Source organism: Dendroctonus ponderosae, unplaced genomic scaffold (assembly GCF_020466585.1).
Source record: "Dendroctonus ponderosae isolate FM_Combo_2020 unplaced genomic scaffold, Dpon_F_20191213v2 Dpon_F_20191213_2, whole genome shotgun sequence".
NCBI lineage: Eukaryota > Metazoa > Arthropoda > Insecta > Coleoptera > Curculionidae > Dendroctonus > Dendroctonus ponderosae.
In genome coordinates, this window is record NW_026018165.1 from 18,161,842 (window position 1) to 18,174,554 (window position 12,713).

Sequence of the window (12,713 nt, forward strand, 5' to 3'; positions counted from 1 at the left end):
TTCAATTATTAGACCTGAAATCAGTAATAAGTCTGACAATCACAATGACAAAGACAGCAAAATTAACCTAACCTGATACCAAACAATACTTAATTTTTTAAAGTGCTTTCCGGAATAAAACTTGAATAGTTTCATGACGGGCATGGTGCTCAAATCAATGGGAACATTGGATTTCTCATCGAACAAACGAACTACTTGAATAGTAACTTTTATATATGGGATAACCAAAAAACCTAACACTGCTTGAAAATCGAATGCTTCTCGCAAAAAAATGGTTGAGGAGGCCCTAAGTACGACAAACAATAAGCCTAAAGTGAGTTCTTGTTTAGTTAACTTCGTTGTCTTCAAATGGTGCACTTTATAGCAGCGAACGAATAAACCAAAGTCTGTCTATGAGTGGAACGTTCGGGATGTACAAAACTGGCTTAGAAGGCACTGCGGCGACTATCATCCGCTTTATGCGGACAATTTCGTTCAACATGATATAACTGGAAGAGCTTTGATCAGAATGAATGACAACTCCCTGACTAGGTAAGTTCCAACTTTAAACGGATTTTTCAATACCTTGTCTTCAAGAGGAAATTATTAGTAAAAGCGAATAAATGTTCAATGATCTACTGTAATATTCACAACCCAGGCATATTCATTTTTACAAAAAAATCCGATAGAAATGAATATATTCTATCGTTTCAGACTAGGCATCAGTGATGCGAGCCATCGTGAGGCTCTTTGGAGGGAAATCTTGAAGCTAAGGCTGAAAACTGATATAATCGAAATTAGGGACTTGCAACGACGAACAAATAGCTTTGGATTCGATGCAATTAAAACATAATGCCTTTTCCCGTCAACACTGAGGAAAGGAAAATAAAGAATTAGACAAAAAAGTACAAAATTATGTATTTTTAACACCTTATTAAAGCACTTAATATTATGATGTATATACGCCTAACCGATTGAAGTTTTCAAATGTGTACACAAACTTTTACTGGTTTAATATAAACCTGGATTTACCAAAACTACTCTGGTTTCTTCCGCGCACACAATCCACTAAGTGTATAGTATAAATTCCTTTTTATATTAGTTTGTTAATATCTACAACCGCAACAATTCGCTTTGCTCGCGAACCCCACAAGTTGCCAACCAGAATCGGACTCAAATTGCCGCAATTGCATTATTTAGATTAGATCTACAAACTCATCAGGTTACTGCAGGGCCTAACTTAAATAAACGTGCAACTGTAAGGCCAATTGTATCAATACTTTGATTCCCGGCATAAAATTTGCGATTTGGGCAAAATCGGGGCCTTGCACTAATTGCGTGTGGAGCTGCAAGCAGCCCCTATATTCCCCAGTCTGGACGAACTGAACTATTTGATGTAGAGCAGCCAAAGCATTCGGAGACAACTGAAAATGGCATGATTTAACAACGGTATTCAAGCAGCTTGCTTTTAAATCACCTTATTGCCTCGAAGACTGTCGTACAATGTTTCAAGTCTCCTGCCTACATCCTCCAGTTTCCGCTTCGTTTGCTAAGAACAACCAAATTCATTTCATATTCACCAGTCTACAGAAGAGGTTCATTTCAACTGCTTACCGGATTGCTGGCGGTACTGTTGCACCTCTCCTTTAATTCATTAAAAACCCGCTGCAGTACTTCATGTTCTGGCGGTAAAGGGGCCTTTTGAACTTGTTGTGCAACAACTGGCGTGGGTGCAGCTGCTGGCGGCTTTGGTGAAGCAGTTCCCCCTAAAAAAAATTCTGAATATTCGGAATAATTATGGAAAATCCCTCACTCACCTATAGCGTTTTGATTAAAGTTGCTGGGGTTAAAAGAGCCGGCGGGCGGCGCGTAATTAAAGTTTGGAGCCCCATATGGGGCGGCATTGGCGGGCTGAAAGGCTCCCGATGGCGGGGCTGCAGGCGGGTTGAAACTAGTCGGCGGCTGGGAGCCGTACGGTTGCATTGGGGGCGGCTGGAACTGTCCAGGCTGGTCCCCACCATATCCATATCCATTCGAAGCGGGTTGAGCCGGAGCTGATCCATAAATCGGATGCGTTATCGGTTCGGCAGCCACTAACTCAGGCTAAATGGTAAAGAACATCACCTATTAGAACGCACATCTAACTCTCATTGCTAGTTCGAATCGAAGAAACTTTGGCTATTTGAATCATTTGGAAAAACACAAAAAAATCATGCTCGAAACAAGCCACAAATGAGATTAGATCCGAAACGCTGCTAAAGCACTTCTAGTACCTTTCTCCATAAGCGGCTCCCCGAATGAATTGGGGACATAATTCGCTCAGCAACATTTCGCTTTAAAAAAATCGTACAAGAAGTTCAGCCCATTATCAAGAAAAGTCGGGAATTTGAGGGTTTTTAATTTACCTGAGTTCTCGTTGGCCTGTTGAAGGCGGGAGGATCATTCCAGCCCGGGGGCGCCTCCGCTTGGTAGTTTCTAACCGGCTGAGCCGCCTCGACAGCAGGCTGCGCTGCCTGAACCAATGGCGTGGGATTCAGCATAGGCATTTGCGGAATTGCTGGTTGGAAAAATGCCCAATTAAGCAGCCGATTATATTGGCAAGACAAACAAACCTGCAGGGCCAGAGGGCTGAAACATCTGCCCGTACGGGCCAGCAGTTGCACTTGCATTATAGGCATTAGCACTATCAAAGCCTGATTGGTTGGGTACTGGCGTATACGGATTGAGCGACGGGTACTGACTATTAGTAACCGACGGATCCCGTGGATATTTCCGAGAAAGTCCACCTGCAGAAATCAAACCCGTTATATGAAAAACGATTCAAAAGCAGAAAGCCCCACCTTTGTTAGAACCGACACTATCAGGCCGCAAAGGCTGGGCAGGTGCAGGCGAAAACGGCTTTGGTGGCGGAGCTTGGGGCGGTTGCTGCCAAGGCTGAGCGGGCGGCGCCACTTGGGGCGGTTGCTGCCAGGGTTGAGCGGGTGGCGCAGCTGCAGGAGCCGAAAGTCCCACCGCCTGCGTTTGCCAGCCTTGGCTAAGCCCGGAAGCGTTGGGCAGACCTATGTTGAAGTTGCCAAACGGAGGAGCCTGAACAATAGCAGGCGCAGGTTGAGCTCCCATCTGGTTAGGCTGAAACTCCACAAAGTTGCAGCAACATTCAAAAGTGCTCTCTACATATACAGGCACCGAATTGCTCTAGAGATTGCCTCAGATTACTAAAGAAAAATCACAGAAAACTTGCATTACTCTACCCATTCGGGTAAAAACCGGACAGTTTCTTCATCGCCCGAAACGACAGGAGAAGAAGATTCTGTGCAGTTCTATGTATGTGACACCGGTGAAAAGAAAGGCTCTATATCCTTAGCGAGCTCTTTTTCTTTTCAAGGTGCAACTTTTCCAGTTGCTTGTTTAGTGTACCTTCGGGTTTACAGTTGCCGGATTTTATACACCGACTACCAAGATTACAAAGGCGAGCTGCAAGCTTTTTGTCTGGACTCAGACTAGTATTCTCATCATTGGCACTGCAAACGACCTTAGCTAGCTGTATAAGTGAAGTGTCGCTTACATGGAAAGCATTTGCAGCGTTGAAAGCACCCGCAGGATAACCGGACTGCGACGATCGCGTGCTACTACGCCTGTTCGCTTGCTGCTGGCGCATTTCCTGAATATTCAAAGGCTTCTGACCCAAAGCGGTCAACAGGCGATCCCTCAAGCTGGAGACCTTCTCATTCTGAGACGATCCCAGGTAAGAGAGGGCCGTTTCAAGGTTGCCTTGAGCCGCCAGCAGCGAGGCATATTGAGAGAGAAGATCGGCGAGAGCTCCTGAAATCTGCAATAAAAAAACCTTATGAAGAAATACCGGACATTTCTATACCCATAGCTTACCTGTACTCGTTTTCCTTGCTGTTCAATGGATTTTTGCAGGAAAGACACCAGTTCCACTAGCTCTTGAAGATCTTTGGTGGAAGTGACAGCGTCTCCACTCCAGCTAGCTACCAATCGCTCGAAACTACCAGAGCATATGTAGCACAATTGAGCGTCTTGAGCGAATTTCGCATTGGTCTTGCTCTCGGCTTCCAATCTACTGCCAAGTTGTTCTGAAAAAATAACATGGAAAGATAAAAAATGATTTTTTTAAACGTGGAGATTGAATCAACCGCCGATTTTCTAAGAAGTCTTACCGCACAAAATAGGCAAATCCTCCTCAGAGGCATGAGTCAATGCGGCAGCCAAGGCCTCTTTCCAACTGGCGATATCACAGTTATTGATTATTGCACCCCAATCTTCGGAAATCATAGCGGATATCAAATTGGACACGTAACCCTGGGATTTTTCCAAATATTGGTGTTGAGTTCTCGCTAGAAGGTCTGGGCCGCCTGAAAATTCCCCAAATATTACCATTCAGCTGCATCGCCTAATAAAAATTGACTAAACTAACCTGTCGTTGCTACAATCAGAGCATCAGCATACTTTTCAGCTTTTAAACAAAGCTCGACGGCAGCTTCCACATTGTTCAGCAACAAAGCCTGAGTGATCAAACCTTCAGGGTCTGATAGAAAAACACGTTTGAAAATCCCTGTTTGGGTTACAAACACCATAACTCACCGTCATTGGTCTTGATTTTAAACGGACTTGCTGGCTTGCCGGTGTTGTTTTGATTGGAAATATTATCAAACGGATCCTGGTTTTCATAGTCTTCGATCTACAGAAACGCAATTTGACTGTGTGGTCGCACTAACAAGTCATTAACTCACTCTATTTCCGGCAAATTCGTTAGTCAGCCCATCAACGCTATTTTGTAAAACGCGCTGCCCGATGTGACGGTCCAGCTTGATATTCACATCCTCAATTCTATATCCCAGCAAATTCAACAACTCAGCTCGGGGATTTTGCTCAAAGTTCGCCTTGAGAAAGTGCCAGATGTACTTTTTGTGCTGATCATTCGTTTCACTGGATTTGTTTATGCAATATTCTGCAAAAATACTGTGTAATTTTTGTTCATAAACCGCAGCCGATAAAACTCACCTATGAAGTTGCCGTTTTCCAGGGCAGCCTCAAGTTCAGCGGACTTCTGAACAAACTCATCTTCGGTGATAACTTGACTGACTTCAACACTTCTGCTAATATATGGGGGCGCCTGGCCTGGCTGGATGTTTTGTTGAGCTTGAGCCACCGCCTCTTTGTTATGTGCAAAACTGATTAACTTTCCTCCAAACTAGAACCGAAGTCAACATGGACCGGGAAAATCTAGCCAAGTATATACATGTATTTACCCCAAAACTAGCCCCAACGGGTCTTCGCAGCCACTTCGGAGGCTTGCTAGGGTCCACACTGACCGTAACATGAGACTGCTGTTGAGTAGGAGCTTTCACAAAGCCGTCCATTCCGGGGAAACTGTCCGCTATCTTGTTGGTAGTCTGGATCTGTTGAGTCTTTCCTGAAGCGAAAAGTATTAGAGGTTTGCAGGGTGCATATATCTGTATCCATTTACCTCCCATGAGAGAATACACTGATACATGCCCATCATAGTTGGGACAAGCGATTAAAGCAGGATTCCTTGGGGACCACACAACATCGAAACTCCATTGGTTGGTTTTTGCTATTTCCGACAAAACCTAAACCAGTTGAAAATGAAGTACGCGTTTTGAAGTAAATGGTATTGAAGTGAACTCACTTCGCCGTTCGGCTGATTGGAATTGGGGTTCCAGCATAGAATTCGGTCATCTTTTCCGCAACTAACCAACAGGTCCGAATCGTGCTCACACCAGGAAATCGCTAAAACTCCGCGTTGGTGATTTTCCAGGGTTTTAAGCGGAGAGGTGGCAAACCTGAGGTCCCACACTTGAATCACTGGCGAGTGATCTTCTTCTGCAAGAAAAATACCTTGTTAAAATTTGAGCCACTATTTCAACAAATGAGAGACAGACCTGATGCCAAGCACAGTTGGGTGGCTACTTCAGGGTGCCAAGCGACAGTCTTCCATCTGATCCTTGAGACAGTGTCCGTTAGCTTAATAATCGGCTCATTTTTCCGCAAATCCCAAATCACGCATTTCGACGCAAAGGATGAGGCCAAAATGTGCTGCACTTGCTTGTTCCACGCCACTGATAAAACGTCTTCTAGCGGCTGCGACTTTGTACCTACCGAATTAAAGTGTTTTAGTTCGCGCTAAGGAAGAATTGCGTGGGTTATGCGTTTTTCCTCAGTGAATTTTTATTCGTAAGTTATGTACTCACTTAATAGTCCTGATGCGTGCGCAAAAAATTAAATCCGACTGAATGTTAATAGGGAATCATTTTGAAGATTTTTCGAGTAAAATATTTACGAAAAGTAGACTGGAGGAAAAATTTGGCTTTTGGATATAATGAGAATATAGGGGCGCATTACCTGGAGACATCGGGGTACTGGTGTTATTCAAGTCCCAAATGAAGATCTCGGAATCTCCAGCACCAGAAGCAAACAGATTTTGTTGGAAACTGTTAAAGTCTAGTGCATGCACTGGTCCCGAATGCGTCTGTTGCTTGCTGATTAGGGCGCTTTCAGTTTTCAAAAGTTTGGACGCACTGTAAGGGGAAAATTTCATCAATTAGTTATGGTTTGGCATCAAAGGAATCCACGCAAATACCTGTAAATCTGCAACAATCCATCGTCACAACCCGCGATTATCGTTCCAATTGGATCAGCGCCTGAGGAACCCCAAATGAGTTTATGGAATCTGTGTTCGCTCGCCAAAGTTGAAACCAATCGTGTGTCAGGTCCAGGCTCAGTTATATTGAGCGCATAAATCTCCAAAGCTGAAATTAGTCGAAGCGTTTTTTAAGACATAGAAATCTAGCGACGACGAAGTAGCAAAAGACTATTTGGGGCGTTAACGAAATATAAAAATAGCAATTAATAACTCTTACCCGCATTAGTGTTAAATGAAGCATCTAGCTGCGAAGCCGCCGTGCCAGCTGCTAAGTAGATGGGGCTCTGGTTCTTAGGAGACCAGGCCACATTGGCAGTTCGCTCTATATCCTTCACCTTCATAGTGCTCCTTTGAGTCGGATAATACCTGCAAAAAGCTATTAGTTGAGACAAATTCTCAAATTTACCTAGTTGCGTGTATATAGACTGAATTATTCACTCACTGAAAATGCGTGTTTTAAGGGCACATTTAATTCAGCTGGGAAATTATTTACAAAAATCTGGAGGTTCCAACGTGGCTCAGATGACTCTGACAGCTACAGTGGCAGCAAAACCCGTAAACCCAGTGATTTTGGGCCTCTAAAAAATGCAAATTTACTGTCGGGCACTTCCTTTGAAGTGTATATTTAAAAACCACTATTCTTTTGCAATTAATGTGAGAAAAAAAGTAGTTTTTTGCCAAAATGATTGAGTTTTTAGCACAACAACATTGTCTAACTGACCGGCCCACGTCACTGAAAGTGGGTTGAAGTTTTCAGTTTGACGCTACTTAATTGGGTTTAAGGATGTGACAACGCTGCGATAGGCGCGAATAATTTAAAAACCCAGTGTTTTTCATCAACTCTGGCAGTAGAGCTTGTCGGTCTCTGACAAACTCAGAATGTCGCAGTCAAAATGCTCATAATCCTCCTAAAACAGTCACTTTTTAGTTTTTTGTTGCTTTATTCCATTTATCTGTACACTCTTGCTGTGTTGAAGAATTTCCATCAATTTTACAAAGTGCACAGTGAATTCGTGCAATTCACCGGCAAGTAGCATGGACCAGCAAGATGATTTAGAAGTGGAATTCAGGAAAATTCTCTGTGTTATTCGCCAGCACATTCCACACATCAGTTCGACCCGATATCTGTTACAATGCAGATTTTGGCTGGAGAAACTCAGCGCTTCCAACCAGGACAAAGTCCTGAGGAATTTTTATTTGGCTGAACTGTGCCGACAAATTCAAGCCAATAAGCTTTTACCGCCTTTCAATGAAGCACCACCCAATGGGAAATTGACTGAGTTGTGCCAAGAGGCCCAAACTTTTCATGTAAGTACTACAATTTCTCTGTTTTGGAACAGTCGAATATTTGAACGTATTTTTTAGAATCCCGCATCTGAACAGCGAAAGCAAACACAATCATTTGAAGATAAGGTGAAGGGTTGGAAAATTGAAGAACATTTTGAATCAGATCAAGAATTACTCAGAATAAACGCTGAGAGCACAGTGGGAAACAAGCGCACAGATTTGTGCTGTGGAGAGCCGGTTGATCTTAGAGAAGCAGATCTTGTTGCTACCGCTTCAAAGTCCCCATTTGTTGACGATGACTCCTGGTCGGATTTATCTGAAGTGACCGCAGGTTCAAATGAAGAGCGCCTTGAAAAAGGCACTACTGAGCCCGACTGCTTCGTGCTCACTGAAGGTACGACTCCTTTTCAGTGTCTTTTTGATACAACAAAATAAGGAATCATATCTGCAGGTGGAAAAGACCAAGACGCAAAGCTGAGCAACACTTTAAAGCTTCTGAAGGACACCAACTACTTGTCTCAGGACTGGAAGAAAACCATTGCCGCCTTGCAATTGAGATTGTCCGAGATGATACAGCAAAATAATCAGCTGAATGGCGTTATCCAGAAGCTGAAAACCCAACTGGAAGAAAATACGGCGAAAAACCAAGTAAATGTTTCGGTAGAAACATCATCAACGGCTGATTATTATCATCTACACTGCACAGGCACAGAATGACCGCAATGTTGCCCTATTTGAAAGCCAGTACAATCAAGAAATGGCCAAACTAACGGAGACCCATGAGAAAGCAGTGCTTGACATGCAAAAGTCCTTGGAGGCGGAATATGAGCAAAAACGAAAAACACTCTCCAGTATGTTCGAAGAACAAATATTGAGCATCAAGACCGAACATGAGGAAGTTCTGTACAGGAAGGACAGCGAAATTTGCAGATTGTCTGAAATTATCCAAAGCCAGTGCCTAAGGCAAGTACCGCCATAAGCAAAACAACATTTCATTCCAGACAATCTCCACAGGATCATGAATGAACTATCTACGATAAAAAACCAAGTTTCCAGCTGCTCTTGCGACAAAAAAATTCATGTACTCAAAAAGTGCGTGTCAAAAATGGACAAAGTCTTCCAAAGAACTGAAAAAGAGTATTTAAAGCAAATCGAACAATTGAAGCAGGAGTTGGAGCTGAAAGACAGTGCTTTACAGGTAGTCCCTAGAGTATATTGCTTGCTAACTAAAACAGTCTTTAAATCAGCGGTTCGGCGGCATTGGGCTTTTGGAACTTCTTGTTCTTAGCCTTTTTGGTCTTGAACTTATTATTTACCGTATTGACCAGTGTGGAGTAGCCTTTGGCCATGTGCTCGTCACTAACATCCTTCTCCTCCCGCTTCTGAGCTTCGGCGAGGGCTTTGTTGTATGTGGCCTCCATCAGCTTCTCCACTTCGGGGTTCACGCCCCCGAACGACAATCTTCCATCAGCTAAACCCTTGCAAATCGTCATACTGGCTTCGCGAAAGATGGTGTGACCGCTTTTCTTCATTTCCTCAGTGATTTCCCTCGAATACATTTCCTGGCTCTCAGCATCTTCCTGATCTTTTAGAACCTGTTCTCTCGATTTCTTCATAAACTTCATCTCTAATATTCCCTTTGATAGGCGAACATTCTTGATTGGTTCCATGTTTCTGAATGTTGCAAACTGCAATAAGTTCAGTTGTAAATTGTAAACAAACTCTTGGTATTGTAGGTTAAGTTAACATCACAGATCACAGAGGTTACTCGGTGATCTGTGGATAACATGGGTGGTGTGTTGCCTGCATGCAATTCCAAACGGTTTTATTATATACAGGGTGTTTATAAAATGGAGCTATTTTTCTGGAGGTTAAAGTGCAATTAATGCTGGATATAGTTTTTATATTTACATTGTGTATACGTTCCTGACTGTGTTTCAATTCCAAATCAAATTCATTCCAGGGTTTCAGTCATTTATTGTCTCTATTTATCAATCAAATGGAGATAATAAATGACTGAAACCCAGGAATGAATTTGATTTGGAATTATATTTACACAGTCAGGAAAATAAATCACAATAAAGTTTGATATAGTTTCTCAAGGTTTTTGAGCCACAGCATTTTTAGGTGCAATTGAAGGTGCAAAAGGCCGAGCTGATTGCACAAACGAGAACCGGACAAAAGGAGGAATTTGAGGAAATTTTAAACGGACTGGAAGTGAAGTACATCAAAATGTTGGAGGCGCACGAACAGCAAATAATGAAAACCAAACTCCGGGACGATAAAACCATTGAGCACTTAAAAGATCTGTTGGTCAAACATGGAATTGCTTATCACGACAATTAATAGATGAAATTTGGGAAATTGAATGGAGTTTTTGGAATTCTACCTTGTAACATTGTTAGATAGCGAATTGTTGCTGTACGCACAAAAACGAGTCGCACTTCTAAGAACACGTTCACAACTTTGTCGATCTAGCAAAATTATTTAATTGTCTTTTTAAATAAATAATGTAACCACATGCACATTGATACTCTTACAGTAATTTTTTATCAAGTCCGGTTTATAAAGCACTGTCAGTAACTTCTCCGGGGTTTTCCAGAGCCGCCTTCCTCTCGCTTATGGCATTAACGAGTTTCCGGTGAGGACCTATAGGCAAGTTCAGACTCTTGAGGTCGGTTTCGGTCAGAATCAGCAGCGTTTCCAGGTCAATTTTCTGGTCTTCGAATCGGGAGAGATAGTCGCCTAGTCCAAACGCCGTCAAAAAGCGCTGAAGAGGCGCATTCGGACTGTCTTCCTCATCCTCTTCAGAGTCTTCTTCTGAGGTGGAGAGAGCGGTTTTGTCAAAGACCACTGGTACTTGAACCGTTAGCTCATACCTGATAGTTCGTCGTCGGTGATCGCGCGATGTGTGTAACTCTCTCCTGATCCAATCGAGCTCTCCTCGGGTCTGTTCCCCGCTTGGTAGAAGCCTCCAAAGGAATTCAGGCTTTTTCTACGAGCACATGGACAATGGAGACGAGCGTGGAACCCACTGGAGAAACCCACCTGATAACAATGCTGCCCATTCCCGGCCGGATGAAGATGCTGGAAGGCTCCTGCAACGGCTTATCGGCATTGTTTTGCAGCTCGGCCAAGAAATCCGGCTGGGAAATGCTTCTGAGCATGCCGTTGCTCGGAGGAGGAGCCGCCCGGCTCTCCACCTGCTCCGCCTCGTTGAAGAGCCCATCCAAACGCCCTCGCTGATGCGACTCAAAAGCCGCCCTTTGCAAAGTACCCCCATACATTACCTCAGAGTCCCGACGAATGCCCGATAGTTTCGAAATCGACGCCTTACCGTTTTCAATTGTTGTTACCTATAATTTAGTTTTTTTTTTAGTTCGGATGAGCCCAGCTATTGTTTAGGTAGTTGAGGGGTTTTTACCTTGAAGTCGTCTTCGTTTTGCGTGCTCAAACGGTTGCCTTTTGCCATGATTTTCCTCTGGACGGTTCCCATCGTTTTGGAACCCTTCACGGTACCACCCATAACCAAATTGCTGAACGTGTTTCGTCTTTCCGCAGGCAGGTTCGATAAGTTCGACATGGAGCCGCTCTTGATTCGAGCTTTGATGGTGTTTATCATTGACGGTCTGTAGTCTTTGGTCTGCTTTTTTTCCAGTTTCTCATGCATGTGTTCGCTTTTTGCTTTGTGTTTGTTATACGTCTGAAAGAGTGAGCAATTTATTTAAAAAAAATGGGTGGCTGAGAGTGTGGGTAGGCTTAAAAAGCTCTGGTTTTATGTCCGGACAGTGCACTCGACTCGACAAATACAAATATTTTCTAGAGTATTTTTCACCAGAGCTTTGCTGTTAATAACAAATGTTAAAATACTTTTATCCTCTTCTTAGCGTTCTCCTTTGCCTTCTCCTTCATAGCTTTCACTTTCTTCTTGTCGCTGGCTTCCAGCTTGGCAGTCACGCCATCCAGAAAGCGAAGAATGTCCTCCTTGTTGTTGATCCCGGCCAGTTCCTGCGCCGTTCTTCCGTCAATGTCCGTATTGTAGACGTTGGCCCCAAAATTCACCAGGAAAGTCACGATCCGCATGTGGCCCTGAGCAGCCGCTAGATGAAGAGCGGTGTTTCCAAACAGATCGGCCTTATCCGGATCGCCGCTAGCAACACAATTTCATCGATCACGCGAAAAACCGTCTTTGCATAGAATTTAGGAAGGGCGGCAAGACTCACCCTCGCCCACATAGAAGCCGGAGGACTTCTAGATTTCCATAGAAGGCCGCATAGAGGGTGGGCGTCATGCCCTGCTCATCTCGGCCGTTGCAGTCTCTGCTGGTCGCTTCTTTCAGAATCTCAAAAACTCCGTCTTTTGCAGCTCTAATAAGAAGTTTGTAAATTTGCGATATTGGCTGAGGATACAGGGTGATTTATGTAGAGCAGGGGCGGATCCAGGGGGGGTTATGTAGAAAAAATACAGTCTTCTGTTGTTTATGAAATTAGAAAAATGATAGTCGTTTTATGCAAGGGTGGCGCAAGATTATTGCAAAATTTCCCACAGTTCCCACAATTCGAGCCACAGAATTCGTTTTGGCATCGTTGGATAGAGAATTGAAAAGTTCATTCAGTCGTAACAACGTTAGTGAGGAAATTAGAGTAGTTTTGACCCAGAAAGCCAAATTTGAATATCAGACACTTAGGTGCAAGATTATGCCAAAATTCCATGTTTTCCGTCCCATTTTTGCTCATTTCTCGGAGGCAAAATGAGCAAG

General features: G+C 43.5%; 5 protein-coding genes across 7 annotated transcripts in view; 2 read left to right on the forward strand and 3 right to left on the reverse strand.

Annotated features, from left to right (window-relative positions):
• Nucleotides 1-32: 32 nt before the first annotated feature.
• LOC109545270 (protein aveugle) lies at nucleotides 33-1,016 on the forward strand. 2 transcript variants are annotated; one of them, XM_019915852.2, is made up of 3 exons: nucleotides 33-313; nucleotides 365-531; nucleotides 694-1,016. In XM_019915852.2, exons 1-3 carry the CDS (start codon nucleotides 272-274, stop codon nucleotides 830-832), a joined length of 348 nt encoding a protein of 115 aa, XP_019771411.2. In that variant the 5' UTR covers nucleotides 33-271; the 3' UTR covers nucleotides 833-1,016. The 2 variants fall into 2 exon arrangements, with proteins under 2 accessions (XP_019771411.2, XP_048519482.1); XM_048663525.1 differs by having other exon boundaries at nucleotides 56-313; nucleotides 368-531.
• Nucleotides 883-7,414, reverse strand: LOC109545260 (protein transport protein Sec31A). Of its 2 annotated transcripts, none has more exons than XM_019915839.2 (22): nucleotides 7,110-7,414; nucleotides 6,885-7,033; nucleotides 6,605-6,773; nucleotides 6,367-6,542; nucleotides 5,907-6,119; nucleotides 5,654-5,847; nucleotides 5,471-5,594; nucleotides 5,253-5,416; nucleotides 5,005-5,194; nucleotides 4,734-4,951; nucleotides 4,585-4,681; nucleotides 4,418-4,528; nucleotides 4,161-4,355; nucleotides 3,865-4,076; nucleotides 3,545-3,808; nucleotides 2,820-3,108; nucleotides 2,592-2,765; nucleotides 2,385-2,536; nucleotides 1,797-2,082; nucleotides 1,594-1,745; nucleotides 1,457-1,528; nucleotides 883-1,403 (listed from the first exon to the last, which is right to left on the reverse strand). In XM_019915839.2, the coding sequence occupies exons 2-22, from the start codon at nucleotides 7,006-7,008 to the stop codon at nucleotides 1,215-1,217; spliced, it is 3,765 nt and encodes a 1,254-aa protein (XP_019771398.2). In that variant the 5' UTR covers nucleotides 7,009-7,033; nucleotides 7,110-7,414; the 3' UTR covers nucleotides 883-1,214. The 2 variants fall into 2 exon arrangements, with proteins under 2 accessions (XP_019771398.2, XP_048519476.1); XM_048663519.1 differs by having other exon boundaries at nucleotides 6,885-7,043.
• Nucleotides 7,415-7,521: 107 nt separating this feature from the next.
• LOC109545361 lies at nucleotides 7,522-10,323 on the forward strand. Its single transcript, XM_019916023.2, has 6 exons — nucleotides 7,522-7,975; nucleotides 8,033-8,348; nucleotides 8,406-8,602; nucleotides 8,661-8,917; nucleotides 8,969-9,152; nucleotides 10,082-10,323. Exons 1-6 carry the CDS (start codon nucleotides 7,703-7,705, stop codon nucleotides 10,298-10,300), a joined length of 1,446 nt encoding a protein of 481 aa, XP_019771582.2. The 5' UTR covers nucleotides 7,522-7,702; the 3' UTR covers nucleotides 10,301-10,323.
• LOC109545363 (M-phase phosphoprotein 6) lies at nucleotides 9,146-9,708 on the reverse strand. The gene has a single exon (XM_019916026.2). The coding sequence runs from the start codon at nucleotides 9,622-9,624 to the stop codon at nucleotides 9,193-9,195; it is 432 nt and encodes a 143-aa protein (XP_019771585.1). The 5' UTR covers nucleotides 9,625-9,708; the 3' UTR covers nucleotides 9,146-9,192.
• Nucleotides 10,324-10,423: 100 nt separating the features above from the next.
• The window catches only part of LOC109545362 (Usher syndrome type-1G protein homolog), a 3,885-nt gene continuing 1,595 nt past the window's right edge, over nucleotides 10,424-12,713 (reverse strand). The window contains exons 2-7 of the mRNA XM_019916024.2: nucleotides 12,178-12,321; nucleotides 11,825-12,104; nucleotides 11,379-11,657; nucleotides 11,003-11,310; nucleotides 10,834-10,949; nucleotides 10,424-10,774 (exon numbers count right to left, since the gene is read on the reverse strand). Coding sequence (XP_019771583.1) covers nucleotides 10,518-10,774; nucleotides 10,834-10,949; nucleotides 11,003-11,310; nucleotides 11,379-11,657; nucleotides 11,825-12,104; nucleotides 12,178-12,321 — 1,384 coding nt within the window. The 3' untranslated portion in view covers nucleotides 10,424-10,517. The remainder of the gene's footprint in view (nucleotides 10,775-10,833; nucleotides 10,950-11,002; nucleotides 11,311-11,378; nucleotides 11,658-11,824; nucleotides 12,105-12,177; nucleotides 12,322-12,713) is intronic.